Source organism: Planococcus citri, chromosome 1, assembly GCF_950023065.1.
Source record: "Planococcus citri chromosome 1, ihPlaCitr1.1, whole genome shotgun sequence".
NCBI classification, from domain to species: domain Eukaryota; kingdom Metazoa; phylum Arthropoda; class Insecta; order Hemiptera; family Pseudococcidae; genus Planococcus; species Planococcus citri.
This window is the reverse complement of record NC_088677.1, coordinates 75450654-75467069: the sequence shown is the minus strand read 5'-3', so window position 1 is coordinate 75467069 and position 16416 is coordinate 75450654. Positions and strand designations below refer to the sequence as shown.

The 16416-nt window shown below is 34.1% G+C and overlaps 1 protein-coding gene across 1 annotated transcript in view; it reads right to left on the bottom strand.

Moving 5' to 3' along the window:
* The window catches only part of LOC135832991 (dentin sialophosphoprotein-like), a 53218-nt gene extending 36802 nt beyond the window's left edge, over nt 1-16416 (bottom strand). The window contains exons 1-2 of the mRNA XM_065346568.1: nt 16193-16416; nt 970-1095 (exon numbers count right to left, since the gene is read on the bottom strand). Coding sequence (XP_065202640.1) covers nt 970-1042 — 73 coding nt within the window. The 5' untranslated portion in view covers nt 1043-1095; nt 16193-16416. The remainder of the gene's footprint in view (nt 1-969; nt 1096-16192) is intronic.

Genomic DNA, 16416 nt, shown 5'->3' with positions numbered 1-16416 from the left:
TAGCGTGTTTAAAATAGATTATTGCAGAGTAAATTTGGGGTTTCGAAATTCAAAATATGCTGGAGGCTCCAGAAATTTCCGAAATGTCGCTGGAGACTCCAAAACGACTTGAAACCATCTGCAATCGACTTGATAGCGTAATTAAATGTGTGTTGAGGGTAAATTACAGATTTTCAACTTCATTTGACAAAATTTTATGAACATTTTCAAGTCTCGAAAATCTGCTAAGAGCTCCAGAAATTTCCGAAAGGTCACTGGAGGCTTCAAAACGACTTGAAACCGCACGAAACAGACTTAATAACGTGTTAAGATTATAGTGCAGAATACATTTGAGATCTCTAACTTCATTTTGGTAAAATTTTGTGAACATTTCAAGTCCCAAAAATCTGCCGGAGGCTCCAGAAATTTCCGAAAAGTTGCTGGAAGTTTCGAAATGACTTGAAGCAACATGCAACGGGCTCGATAACGTGCTAAAATAATAGTGTAGGGTGAATTTGAAATTTCCAACTTCATTTGATAAAATTTTGCGGAAATTTCAAATTCAAAAAATATGCTGGAGCCTTCAAAACTGCTCGAATCGGATCAAAACCGTTTTCAATTGATCTGGCAAGTCGAAAATAGAGTAAATCTCAAATTTCAGCTTTCCAAGTAAATTTGGTAAAATTTTGACTTTTTTTCTCATTTTGGCTCGAAGTCCAAAAATTCACCAAAAATCGAAAAATGCACTTTATTACCCCCTCAAATTTTTATGAACCTTTTTTGGTCAAAATTTCCAGAAGCTTAGCTTTTTTTGTAGCAAAAAATTAATTTCTGCCAAAATTGCAAACAATAAATATCAGTTTTTTATCAAAATTGTCAAAAAATCGTAGTTTTTTGCCAAAATTGCAATAAATCCTACGTTTTTGTAAAAGCTGTTAATAATTTCAAAATTGTAAAAAAAATTTTATTGAAAAAAATTGATCAACTTACCGATATATTTAGAAGCAGCGAATGCGATGATTAAAAATATCAATAAAAGCTCAAATACTGTAGAGAGTTTCATTCTCTAAGAATTTGAGTCTTCTTCGTTTCTTAGTCCCAATCTTCAGCTCTGTTCTGTAACACAATAAAACATTCAGAATTAATCACTGAAAGATCTCTTCTTGAGTACTAATATCATTCAATATGGGGCACGTGTTCAGGTACGTGATCCTATTTTTAAAAATTCTGGAAATCGCTTCGAGCATATTAATTGAACCATCGCATTTAAAATCAGCATTGAGGTAGGTTATTCTACATAGTTATTCATTATGAACGGCTGGTTATCGTATAACGTTCAAGATCAAGACCGAGTAAAATATTGTTTCAAATCCTAAGAAAAGAATTTCGATTATCACCGTATCAAAATAATCTGTTACAGAAGACCTCCGCGACGAGGACCAGAGAAACAAGAATAATAAATTTCCATATGGTTTATATGTATTTAAACTAATTATCGCTCATATACTCGTACAGTTAGGAACCTAGGTACTAGGTACCTATTTGAAAAATGGCGTACAATGTGCATTGTCAACGGGTACGTGCGGATGTTTTGTGAAAAAATTCTCACGTGAAAAAGATAAGCCTTATTCCAATTTTAAATATTTCCCGTCTGCGATTAAATTTTTATCAGTAGTGAGTCAATATGCTTGTACTGTTACACACGATACTAAAACGTGGTATACAACACTATAGGTGCTTACTAAAATGTTGAAAAATACAGGACTAAGAGTAAGAGCCATTCAGCTCTAATACGAGTACCTACCTTAAGTTATTATAATTTTGAAGATATTTTGTACATATGTACTAAAAACTTGATGATAAATCACGTTTCACATGCATTGTATATAGGTCGTCAGTGCACCGTCATTCATTAGGTACCTGCCTACTTACCTACCATATTTGTACGCGGGTTGTGAATGGGAATGGTAGGTATACTTATGCATATTATTACTTCCGTTAACAGAGTATAACAAGTTGAAAAATTCGTTTGCTGATAAAATTACGCCAAACGTACCATAATAAGGCAGTAAAAAAAAGTGATGGGCCAAAAAATACTCACACATATCTGGCGAGGGAAACTTTTGAACTGGCACTGTGTGATTTGAGCTAAACCAAAAGTACTTGTACAATGTACATCGTTGGAGGCCATTCAATTCAAATGAAAAAGGTAAATTTGGGAATTTCAACACCTTGAGTCCGAATTTAACAATTATTTTTTCAAAATAGAATTCTCAGAAGTCAAAAACTGCAAAAAAATTATTTTGTATTGAGTATTTGAGAAGAACAACTGAACGACCGAAGAAAAAATTATTTTAAAACTTTTTTTTTCTCAAAGGTTAAAGAGACCTGATCAAAAAACCAAATTCACAGGTAAGGTAATTTTGATTTCCTCGCGAAATATTAAACCATTTTGATAGGTCTCATGATACCTATTGACTTGTTCAAAAATCCTAAAAATCATGACAAAATTTTGGGGCTCAAAATTATTTGTAAATGTTTTAAGAAATTTTTGATGAGTATTTTTGATTTTCTGCCGAAATTTTACGCCATTTTGATTCGCCCCGTGACACGTTTCCTCAGAAATTCTCAGAAAATTATGACCTAATTTTGGGTACAAAATTCTTCCAAAATGGTTTTAAAAAAATTTCGTCGAAATATTTGATTTTCTTGCAACATTTTAACCTCTTTTGATAGGTCACATGACACCTTTTTCAAAAATTCTAAAAATTTTGAGATGTTCAACAAACAATTTTGTCAAAATTTTTGACTTTGTCACAAGATGTTGTCCCCTCACCACTTTGATAAATCAATCCACAACGTTTTTTGGGTGCAGAGCAGAGGTATTTATGAAAGTAAAAGTGGGGAGTAGGTACACCGATCTAAACGAAAAATTCAGTCGGACAAACCCAGAATTTTGCACATGAAGATTCTGAATTTCTGTTACTGGGGTTCTTATTAAAGGCGACGATTTCATTTTTGATCAACATTTGACTACAAAACCCAAAATGAGCCCAACAGGAAGGTGCAAAATTGCGGAAATTCCCAAAAAATACAATATGGGCATCGCAATTTGGGTTTTCAAGGTCGCAGAATTCATTTCCGTAGACCATTTGACCCCAAAGCCCAAAATCAGCTTCACAAGGAAGGTACGAAAATTGAAAATTCACAACAAAATACAAGGGTATCAAAACCTGAGGTTTCAAGGACTCAAAAATCATTTTTGAAGATCTTCTTTGACCTCAAACACCAACATTGGCTTCGAAGAGGACGACCATACGATTAAAAATAGGAAATTTCCAAAAAGTACGATGCTGGTATCAAAATGTGGGTTTTCGAGGATTCATTATACCTCAACCTTCAAAGGAGGTACAGAAAAAACAATTTTTAAAAAATAGGTACAATATTGGTATCAAATTTATAGATACAAATGATAATCTATTTTAAAATGTCATTGAGAGGAATTGAAAAATACGTATTCTTGAAATGGGCGTCATCAACTTCGTTGATTTTTGAATTTTACCCCCCCCCCCCATGAGGCTATTTTCGGTCTATCAAGGAATAGTATCCCAACCGACACGAATATTTTTGAATTAGACAATCAGGAATCCGTAGACAATTCCAAACACCTCATCAAATAAAATTGCAAATGCTGAAATTCATTTTTCGATTTTTGGCGAATTTTTAAATATTCAAATTTGGGACAAAATTATGAAAAAAATCAAGATTTTAACATATTGATGTAGAAAGCTGAAATTTTGTTTATACCTTATTTTCGACCTCCCGAGTTGATTGGTGGTGGTTTCAAGCCGTTCTGGAGCCTCCAGCGGATTTTGATTTTTTTATTTCTTCAAAAAGAAAGTTTTGGATTTGAACCAGCACAAAAATATTTCAATGAAAAGATGGCAAATCAGAGTTGATAGGTGGTGAGTTCTATTTTCACATTATTTACTGCGTTTTTTCGAAAACTTGAGAAACCTAAAATCCACTGGAGGCTCCAGAACGGTTCGAAATCGTCACCGAATGACTCGTGGAAAGTCAAAAATGGTCTATGAACCAAATCTCAGCTTTCTAAGTCAATTTGTTGACATTTTTATTTTTTTCTATCCCTAATTTTAATTTTCATAAATTCGCCATAAATCGAAAAATGAATTTCTGCATCAGAAATTTTGGCAGGTGGTATATTTTAGGGTCATCTTTCGACTCCCTTTTCGTCCGATTCAAAAGTTGCTGTACTGATTTGGATTCTTCCTTCATGAGAGGGAAATGGCAGATGAAATTCGAATAGGAAAATTTTTCATAAAAATTGATTTAAAATTTAAATTTTTATAGGATTGCCAATTATGTACTGTAAATTCAAAAAATAAAGCAAAAATATAGCAAAATTCCCTGATTTTGGAGTGAAATAACTTTTCCATAATTTTTCCAAAGGAGCGAAATTCCCACACTTTTCAGGTTTTTTAGAGAATGGACACCCAGTCATGATTTTTTTGGGACTTCGACCAAAAAAGCTAGTGAAATTGGAAAATAATACTTATGGGAATATTTCATCGCAAAAATTACAACCTTCAGTTCTGCAGCTTTTACCTACTCGAATTTTTATAACGCATCTCATTCTGTGTTAAAGACTTGGTAATAAACGCATCACCCAGTGTTAGAAATGGAATTGAGGTAGTTCAAGGTCAAGCATAAGCATTGAAAAAAAAAACTTTCTAAAAAAAACAGTACCTACTGCCCCGCTTATTACGTACAAAACATAAAATAATGTTAGGTGAAAATATTTCGAAGAAAAACACAATTTTTTTCTACACATCTAAAACTGTAGTTATATTGTATGTAGGTAAGAAACGTACTCGTAATTAAACCGTTTCTTTCCTTTCGCCCAATGTTCGAAAGTACCAATGTTGACATCACTTCAGTAAACTGTTTCTGATGTCAATTACTCTATAGACGAGACGAGACCGATTCCACTCGTGGGTACCGAAACTAACACCGGACGAAACTTTTTCCAAGGTTAATAATGAAGAGTGAAGACGTCGAACCTCGATCAACGTTGATGAAATTTCAAAGAAAAGACCGTCCAGTAAAGAATAAAACTTTTAACGGAGGTGGATAAACCGGAATATTACCCATGACGTCGTGCCGGATTCTTCATACTATACGATGAGTACCTTATTCTACTGTATAGACTTATGTACTCGTAGACCACGAATTCAAAGTGAAAGTCAGTTTGACTTTCTCACGACGACGCGGACGTACGTATTGAATCGTATGTTCTTTAATTTAACTCGATGTGTGTTTTACGTATTTCGATATTTGTTAAATGATCGAGCTGCATTAACATATTATACGTGCTTCTGCGATCGGAGATGGCTTTTCTGTGTATATGCATTTTTATAAATTTGCGTAAAAGAATAATGAAACGTGAGTAATTGAGGCAAATTGATCGGTAAATGGATAATTTTACGGCGTGAAATATCACCTGATTGTATACCTACTTATGTGGGTATACCTAAATTTGTTATTGAACAGATATGAATGAGTCATTTGCATTAGGTAATTTTTAATGAGATGTAATGGAGGGTATTATTTTAAAAGAATAAAGAGATGCACCGTATGAGATGTACCAATACACTAATTTATACACGAACAATAGGTTACATCGACACATAAGTTTGTATGCATTGTAAAACGCCTTGTCCCAACTTATACGTCATCGTTTCATTTTTGATGCAGAACTTTCGTTTTTATTCACAGATCGGTTACGTTATTTATCTGCCTAGAATAGGGTCCGCCTTATTTAGTAAGATTGGATTTTTTTTCATCTCTTACTTCTCAAAGTTGTTTCATTGGATGAGAAAATAATTTCATAATTTTTCATTTTTTGTCCACATATCTAAAAAAAGTGGCGCCAGTAGCCCGCACACAAGTTGAAAAAAAAATAAATTTACCAAAAAAATCATATTTTTGGTGTTATAATTTTTTGAAATGAGTAATCCAATAAAATATGGTCAAATACTACGTGAACCTATGAAATGATCCCGACTATGAAGTCGAAGTGGCAAACCATGAGGAGATCAAGTACCTATGAGCCATTCTCTTGGGAAGAGCTGGATAGACTCTTGAAAAGCTCCAGAAATGGAGAAGCCCCAGGCTGCAATAAGTTACCAACAGACTTATTAAAGAACACCACAATAACCGTTAAGAAGAGACTGCTAGCTTTCTACAATACAATACTATCAGGTGCTACCATGCCCAAAGACTTCCATACTGCAATTGAAGGGTTTAATTCCAAGTTGGCCTAAGTCCATTTTTTCCGTTTCGAGAAAAACACAAATAAGTGTTTTTCTCGCCCTTCCGCTTCAATAATAAATGATGTGATTATATGGTTGTGAAGCTTGATCTTTCTGCTTTAAAGTACCGTATTGATATTTTTTTAATTTTGCGTATTTTCAGCTCCAGAGCGCGTCAAACAGTCAGAAAAAGTGGACTTAGGCCCATTTGGAATTATCTGATGTTAAAAATTTCGAAAAAGAGCTGAAAAACGCGTTTTTTCAAAAAAAAATTCACGAATCATTAATTTAATACATTTTTGAAACAATTTCATTCGAAGCACCTTCAAATTTCGTCTCTCGAAAATCGTTGAAAAACTTGAAAAAAAAACGGCACAACCGCACTTGTATACAAATACTCTTAAAAAATGTATGATTTAGGCCACTTTGGAATAATCAGCTGTTTTTTTTGAGCCGGCAAAACAGCACTCCTGAGCGAAAAAAGTAACGCCAGGTGTTGGGACAAGGTGATAAAGGTGTTAACCGACCTGTACCACCAGATGGCGCTGCTAACTCAAAAATGATAAAAATGGACTTAGGCCGACTTGGAATTAAACCCTTCAATTGTAATACCCATTTTCAAAAAAGGAGACTAAAATGACCCAAGAAACTACCGTGGAATTAGCCGACTAAATGCTGCTTACAAAATACTTGCAAAGATGCTAGCGAAAAGAATCGAGAGCCATGCAGAGCCAATAATATTGAAATGCCAAAATGGATTTCGAAAGGGAAGATCATGCATAGATGGGGTATTACGCAACAAAGCTGCTGATGCAGAAGAGAGGAGAATATAATCTAGAAACCCTCATGTGCTTTGTTGATCTGGAGAAGGCGTACAATTGAGTACGGAGGAAGAAGTTGTTTGAAATCCTGAGAAAAATCAAAGTGAACAAACGAATAGTAAGCTTAATTGAAGAAATATACACGGATAATGTAATATAAGAGTAAAATCTGGAAACATGTCAGAAGCAAAGAAGACAGGAAGAGGAGTAAGACAGGGATGCCCAATATCATGTAGTCTGTTCAACATCTAAAGAATGACTGAAAACCAAGCCAAAAGGGCTAGATATCAATGACACCCATGTCAATACCCTGCTATTTGCTGATGATCCGGTGGTCTTTGCTGACAACAAAAATGACTTGCAGAGAGCAATGCACAACCTTAAGAAAGTAGCTGATAAATACAGAATGAGAATCTCGTCCTCAAAAACAAAAGTGATGGCTCTTGAGGGGAAAGAGTCAACACACAGTAAAATCATTGTAAATGGGCTGCCAGTGGAACAAGTTAAAAGCTTTAAATATCTCGGATGTGAGCTATCATATGAACGCAGTTGGGTGAAAATCTGCTCTTACGTGACATAAAAACGTGGGCAGGAGATTTAACACTTTATGCCAATGCTTTTTCTGCCCATTAATCGGCGCGTATTATATTTACGCGTAAAAATCTGCCATTGATCAATATTCTTGAAAAAATTTTTGGCACCAGCGGGGATCGAACTCGAGTCCCCGGATCTGTGAGCAGAATCCTTGCTACCTACACCACCAGAGCACTTTGGTAGAAGTGACTAAAGATTTATATACTAAGCTGAAACACGCGCAAAATACCACATTTACACGCGTTTTTCAGCAAATATGCGAATAAATACGCTACAAAATATTTGCGTAGCGTATTTTTGTGGCTGGTTTTTTCAACGTGCAAAAATACGCCACTTAATTAGAAGCGTAGTGGCTTTACGCGATAAAAATACACTACAAAATATTCTTGTGGCGTGTTTATCAGCAGAATTTTTTTTCTGCTGTGCAGAAAATGTGACAACCTAAAAAGTCGCTTCAAATTACGCCAGTGAATTGAAGCGCGATTTTGAAAATTGTAAAATCTGCTGCATGGCAGCAGTTTAAAGTCGCGTTGAAGTATAAAACGCCAATTAAACTGCTCTTTACCGCGTATTTATTGGCAGAAGGGGCAAATTTTCACCCAACTGGGAAGGAGAAGTTGACGCTCTACTTAAGATCAATAAATTCCTGAGAGTAAGGGGAGAAATAAACTGAGCCATTCCACCAAAAAAAGTCAGAGTCGAAACTCGAATAAGAATCTACAATATGCTGGCAAGACTAATGCTGCTGTATGGAAGTGAAACATGGACAATGAGAAAGGATATAAAAAGCTGAGTAACCGCAGCGGAAATGAGATTCATGCAAGCCACAGCAGGATATATAAGACGAGATAGGAAAAGGAACAAAGACATCCTGAAGGAGCTAGGAGCAGAGCCAATCATTAGACCAGCGAAAGATTACAGAAAGAAATTGAGAAAACACGTTGATAGCCTCATTCGTCGACTCTCCCCCTTTCCTCTCAAAAAATTAGCCAACTTTTTTTTATTTTATTCTTTTCACTTTCTGGAGCCTACAACGCGATTTTTTTATCTCTCCATAGTTTGAAAATTTCCCCAAAGATGTGCAAATTAATTGAGCAGCTAAAAATCAAGTTACTGTAGCTCATTTTCGACTTCATCTTTAGAGAATTCATCCTGCACATTACTTTTGCAGGAAAACTTTTGAAATTTGAGTGAATAGCTATATTTTGCCAATCTTCTCTCCCCTCCCCCCTCCCTCGAAATCAAATGTCAACATTTAGTCATTCAGGAGCCTTCAGCTCAATTTTCGATTTCTTCTGGAGGCTAGGAAGTGAATTTGAGCAGGTGAAAATCAAGTTATGGCTTATTCTCGACCTATTCCACGAGTTCATCTTCTTTTGGGCTGATTTTCAGGCAGATACGTATATCAAGTGCATTTTTTATCAGAAAAATTTCCGATCCACTTTTTTTTGTTGGGAAAATTTTTAATTTGAGAGGATGGCTATATATTACCAACCCCCCCCCTCAAAACCAAATTTCAAAATTTTGAGTCATTCAGGAGCCTTCAGCTCAATTTTTGATGTCTTTCATAAGGTTTGGATGTGGATTTGAGCAGGTAAAAAATCAAGTATGGCTAATTATTCTCGAACTATTTCACGAGTTTAGTTCACTCTTGAACCAATTCCCAGGCAGACATCTTGAATGCGTTTTTTTAAACCAGCAAAAGGATAAAAATTTCAAAAAAAAAACTGTTCAAAGGGAATTTCTGAAAATTTGCACGAATGACTGTCTGCCTAATATAAATCCCCGGGCCCCTCTAATTTCACCATTTCAAACCATTCTGGAGCCTCCAGCGCGATTTTCGATTTTTACAGAATTTTAAAATTTCTCCAAAAGATATGGAAATTAATTTTTGACAGCTAAAAATTGAGTCCAATCTTCAAATAAGTGACTCTAAACTCTAATTATTGAATATTTTCACTAAAATTTCGAATTTTTTCTTCATTTTCAAAAGTTTTTGATTCAATTACGTCAATTTTTGAATCAAAGAATTCCGTATTTCAATAATGCATTTTTACAAGCCCTTTTCAAGCAGTTCGAGAGGTCGAAAACTGGGCACATGCCATATTTCAGATCTCAACACCAATTTGGTAAACTTTAGGCTTATTTTTAATCTATTCAACGAGGTTAATTCATTTACATTTGAACACCTCGAGAAACTACAGGCCTAGTCTGGTAGGAGTTGAAAGGGCAAGATCAAAAAATCAAGTTGATATTCGGGCTCAGCATTTCAGAAAACCAACAAATGTTATGTCACCCGATATGGTCTGTTATTTGCAACTCTGCACAAATCTTCCCTATCATCTTTCGGGAATAAAGCTCCCATAAAATTTTATTTTTTGATGCTCTGCAACCTTCGTTCGAATATTTTTTCAATATCTGGGTAAGTTTTCAAAAAGTTATGGATGAAAAACCAACATATTGACTCTTTTGAACTACCCTTCCTCCCCATAAGGACAAGACAAGCACGAATTTCTGAACTCACGTACAAAATTTCCTTTCTCGTGGATTTTTTTGGGTGTTTGCCTTTATTACCTCGAGTTTAATTTCGAATAAGTGACCTTTTCAGAAAAATTGGTCCAAAGTTATGCAAATTCTTGATTTTTTCCAATATTAGACTCAAAATAATTGCAGTAAAACTGAGCATTCCACGAAACAAAAAAAATTGCCAACAACTGGAATTGTAGAGTGTAAAAGTCCCAATTTTTCAGTGAGTGGTAAATTCTTGTTGGATTCTTTATAGTTTTAAAAGTCATTTCATAAAAATTACAATTTATGGAATTTTTACATTTTTTTTTTCATCCAAACCTGGATTACATTCATTTCATTTTCAGACTAGAACCTATATTTTACATCTATCTCAGGTTCATGTTTCTGACTGTTGGAAGTTGTCACTTTTCATACAAAATACGATCCAATTCGGGCATTCGATCGATCATTTTATTGATTTTTTACATTTATACCCATCACTTTCCAACGAAATATTTCTACAAATGAAATATTCGAATGGCGTTAGTTTTCGATTGGAATAGGTATTGCTGATCGATGAAAAAAATTTCTACTTTTGAATGTTATCTTTTTTACTACCTTTCACCGTCTCTAATTTTTATTGAGGTGACATTAAAAAATAAACATTAAAAGAATTGTGGATTTATAAGATAGGCGTTATAAATGGCTTTATAAGTAGAGGTACCAAAAATGCATTGAAATTCTTCACTTTACTGCTATAATGATGTTATCATTTGATGATAAAGCGTCGTCATTCTCGAGAAGAGAAAAAAAACTTCGATCGTTGCTTCGTTGGAAAAAAAATTACCCACATTCATTCCTATTGTGTTATTTCTCTTTTATTCAGCTGGTAGACAAAACATACTTAACACCTTGTTTAACACGAAAAAAAAATTAAAAATATGTACAAAAGAAGAAAATGAGGAAAAAATTATCAGAAAAATGGAAATCAGTGTTACCCAAATGGAGAATTGAAAATGATGAAAAAAATCCAATCATGAGATCGGTCTGGTGAATCATTATTATTACCCATTTTAAAAAATTTTCGGAAACTGATCATCAAAGTTGATCGTGAGTGATCTGATTAAAATACGTTTTCAGTTCGAAAATCTACCTCGACGATCAACATTCGGCAAAAAAAACTCGATCAAATCACCAAGATTTTCTGCATCTCATTCATTCCCATGTCCTCTATAACTACATGAATACTCTCACGTTTAATCACAATCATCCGAATATACACCGTGTCCTTGTACTTTTCCAGCGAAACATGCATTAAATTTAGTTCATCTGCGATCAGATCGTTGCACATGCGGAAAAATAGGATCACTGGGACGATGAACCGAGCGCGAGCAAAAAATTCACGAGACCAGCTGCGTAGGTAGGTATAGTGCGTATTGTAGGAGTCACGTTGACGAAGAGTCTGTCTACCGTGAAATGATTATCATAAAAAACTGATTCATCAACTTTGCGCAAAGTTGCAAGTGATTGGCTGATGTAATCGAGAACCGGAGAACGATCGAATGTTACCTTGTAATTTCCAGAAACAAAGCTGACAAATCTACCTATCTACTTGCGTTCGCATAAGTTTCATCATTGCGACGAAATGAGAGATCCAGGATCCTCATCCTCATCTAGTCATAGTTACTTCAGAGTTGGTATAGGTACCCTAGGAAAGTTGTAGCTGCACCAGGATGTAAATTAATTTCTAAAATGTTAATTCTATTCGAATACGAGTAAAATGTTTTCGATGGTGACGTCATTGTGATGTTGATAAGAACTATTACGAAGATGAAGAGCAACGTTTTTTTTTATGGGTATACTATTGTTTGTGCCTCATGCCTGTGCGAATTCCGGAAAATTATTATTTTTGTCACTTTCCCCTTATCATCTGACGCGTATCTATGCGTTATTCATACCGGAATCGAATATATTGCGATGAAAATTTATACACGTTTATTATTACGTAAAAATGATTTCATTTCTTTCCTGTAGGTACCTTATGCGTAAGGTTATCATACTCACTACTTCTTGATGGTTCATTATTTTCTTAGACGAATTCATTCATTTTTGCTATTTTGTTTCTTATTTAATGTACCTAAATAAGATTGGCGATTTGGAATTTAGAAAAAATGATGAAATAATTCGTACTGATGCTAGTGTAGTAAAATTGGCAGAAAAAAGGAGGGAACAGAGAAAATTGAGCCAGAAGTTTGAAATTTTGTACACTGGTTTATTTTTTTGCCAAACTAGGATTTCAGATATCTGGTCTCGTCTGAGGTGAACCTTCTCTACTATTGTGAATTTTCAGCCCTCTCTTCCCAGGTCAGGTTTTGGTTCATATCTGCTAAAAAAAAAAACAACAACGAAAGCACGTCAATAAAATTCAATTACGAAACAAAACATTCCAAATCAAATCTAATAATGGAACTTGATCTAGAGACTGTAACAATTTTCGCAAAAAGTCTGTAGGGTCTTTCAACAACTTCTGACAGAAAAAGCTAGACTTTAGGGTACTTGGGGGGGGGGGTGGCACTATCAATTTTCCCAAAATAAAATTTTACTTGCATTAAAACTTGAAATTGAAAAAAATGAACAATCAACTCACCCATGAGTGATTACTGATTACAACATTATGAATTCACTTTTTAATACCTACTTATGTACATTTTTTTAAATCAAAACTTTTGGAAATTTTTGGTGCATAATTTTGGGGGAATCTGATTTTTAGCTATTTAAATAGGTAGATAAAAAGCCAGAATTTTGCCAATTCGTGGCAAAACCCACAATTTTTAGGTATTATAATAACTGGTAAAAAACATATTTTCTGATAATTTTTGTCAAAAAAAAATTACAGATTTTTCAGAAATTTTCGAAAAAAGGAAGGTACCTAAATTTTTGGCAGATTTTGGGAAGAAAAGAGGCTTTTGGGAAAAATTTCTTTTAAAGGCCAGATTTTTTAGTTTTTTTTGTGAAACAGCGACACATTTTAGCAGTTTTAGGAATTAAAAACGAGGCTTTTTGGCAATTCTGACACCATAAAGTGAGATTTTTTGCGACTTCAAGGCACCTACCGGAATCGAAAAAATAAAAATGGATGACCTTTTTATAATGGATTTTGGGTGACATTCATTAGAAATTACCTTTGTACTCGTACATGATGGGATTGAAATTCAACTTTAATGGGCAACTTTTAAGGGGATTTTTCGAACTCATCACTGGAAAAATTATAAAAAATCCCATCACACCAGAATTTTTCACAATTTCAGAGTTTATGACGCTGTCATGCAGTATGACAAAAAATTCAACATGTCTGATTTTAATGAAAATTTTACAGTATTTATGACATTTCATGAGTTTTATTCATTTATTGTTCACGATTTTATTCTCTTTCCACAATACATATTTAATCAATTTTTCGTTTGTGATAATAGATACTGTTGAAAAACTCCAAGAATTTGCGATCTAAAAAGCTCAGAAAGGAATAATTCAATAGAAGCTAAAAAAAATTTACCACCAGTTTGAGAAAAATCTCAACTTATCTCATATTCGAGTTCAGAAAGTTCAAATCATCTAAAAATTATCATGAGAATGTGAATTTATGCATCGACTTTCCGTCTCAAAAATTATTCAATCTCTCTTAATTTAAAAATTCTGTTTTCATCCCAAGATTTCTCTCTTAGGATTTTCTTGATCTGAAAATTTCTCAAGATGCCTCGAAATTTAGTATTTTTCCTGTGCAGAGATTATCCAAATCTCAAGTTTTTTTGATCTCGAGAATTTTATCTGAAGACTATTCTGTTTCGAATTTTTTTCAATCTCAGAATTTTTTTCTCGAGACATTTTTTGGACCTCAAGAATTGCTCATTTTCATGATTCAAAAATCTTGGAGTTTTCTAGTTTTTTACATCAAGACTCTTCTCGTGAGTTTTTTTCAGCTTGCCTCGTCAAGATTTCCCAAAATTCTGATGTTTCGAGGTCGCGTAATTTCTTATTTTGCTATCGAGAGTTCATTTCGCTCTCAACATTTTTTGATCTCGGAATTTCGAGATTTTTGAGAGTTTTATACTTAGATCAAAATTTCAAAAAAAAAATTCGTCTCAATATTTTTTGACCCGAACCTTTTTTTTCAAATTTTTATTATTTTAATTTTTTCAGATTTTTTACCATCTGGAACCTTTTTGTTTCGAAATTTTTTCAATTCCAAGGTTTTCTGATCAGTATTCTTATCATAATTTAGTTGGATTAAATTTTTTTAGGTACTACCTATCTAAGATTTCTCAAGATTATGTCTTAAGATTTTTCTGTCTCGAGATTTTTTCAAGCTCATGATTCATCTCTCGAGACTTTTTATGTACTTACATACTTGGAAATTATTCTTAATCTGCAGATTCTTTAATCGTGAGATCTTTTTGATTTTATCTCGGGTTCTTCAATTTCAAAATTTTGTTAATGCAGAGATTTTAAAATGGTTTGATTGAAAGACTTTTATCTTGAGATTTTCAAGATTTCTAAATTTCTCACGATTTTTTCTGTACCTACTTTGGCATTATTCGCTCGTAAAATTTGGAAAACGATTTCGAACACTTTGCATGATTTTTTCAATTAGAACTCCCTGTCTTTTATTTTATTTGAAAAAAACTACCCTCCTTGGGGTAAGAGTGATGATGTAAGCATCATGCCAATTAATATTTATTGACGTAATTCTCACTCTACGGTCAATATTTCAGCAAATATACGATCCAAAAACTAAATCTATGGGGCTAAAATCGAAAATCAATTGGAGAACGTTGACCCCACACAGGATCATAGACACCTCAGCCCCTTGATTATGAGACCTACAAAATGAACCAGTGTACCAAATTTCAGCTTTCTAGTCCAATTTTCCAATCGTATGATCAATTCTACAACAGACTAGAGGTACTAATAATGGAGTAGAAAGTTAATTGAAAATACTCGAGGAGAATCTCAAGCCATGAAAAAGTCTCTCCATAAACTGTTGAAAAATAATTTCATTTTCTATAAATAACTCACAAGTTATTCATTAACTATTAGCTACCTAGCTTATGTTCAGCTTGGCTACCAAAGCGCGTTGTCACTCGTTGAAAATTGTAGGTCTAGATACTCAGGTTGTTATCAACGGTGCGTAAGATGATTAGAAAAAGGATGTGCGTATTATTAATAGGTACCAACCTGAATTGAATACGAAAGTATTGAAAAGAAGAGATATCCGTCTCAAAATCAATAAAATCGAATACTTCACCGAGTAGGCTTTTTTTTCGATTCACGAGCACAAATAATAGACCTTGATCCATCAAATAGCTAGAGAAAAATTTGTCTCAAGTTAAAAATGATGAGATATATTGGATCAGCTGATGTTCGAGAATGTACCACGACATTTCGTGCGGTCAAAAAATACCTACTCCTGAAGATTATGATAACCTAGCTCGGTTATGGTTTAATATTTTAAACATTCTCCGTCGTCCCTCAGGTGAAGATGGTGAAAATCGGCGATTTTTGCGGATAGACGTTTAAATTATCAGGAATTTATGACCTATATTGTAAAACTATCATACTCTCTATAGGTATTCGTTCGGTTGATAAAACATCTCGTATCTGATCGCGGTTACGAATACACGCAAAAATAATGAAAAATATTCCAAAATCGCGACTAATCACCGAATCTCGAAGCTACGAACGTCAAGCATTCAATTTGGCTGACCAAAAAAAATTTTTTCAAAATCTTATCATCTTTAATACACACATCAACAGCTGATAGGTTGAAAAGCACGCACATACATTATCACGAACACAATACACAACATACCTATCTAATTTTTGAACACATCATCTCGTTGAATAGACCAATAAATATTTAATGAAACCAAAAAAATTTTAAAAAATTCCAAACACACTTACCAAAATATACAACGTATAAAATTCCGGATAATTACGAGATATTTACGTAGAACAACAACAACAACAGGTGGCACAAGCACAGGCACAGGCACAGACACAACGCGAACAACACCAACACCGGGTATGATTACTTTCCTTGAACTTGTCCAAGTGAAGTATCCAGTCTTCCGTTGATACACGCTACCGCGATAGACTTGGGGAATCAGTCGGAGCTGGAGTGAGGA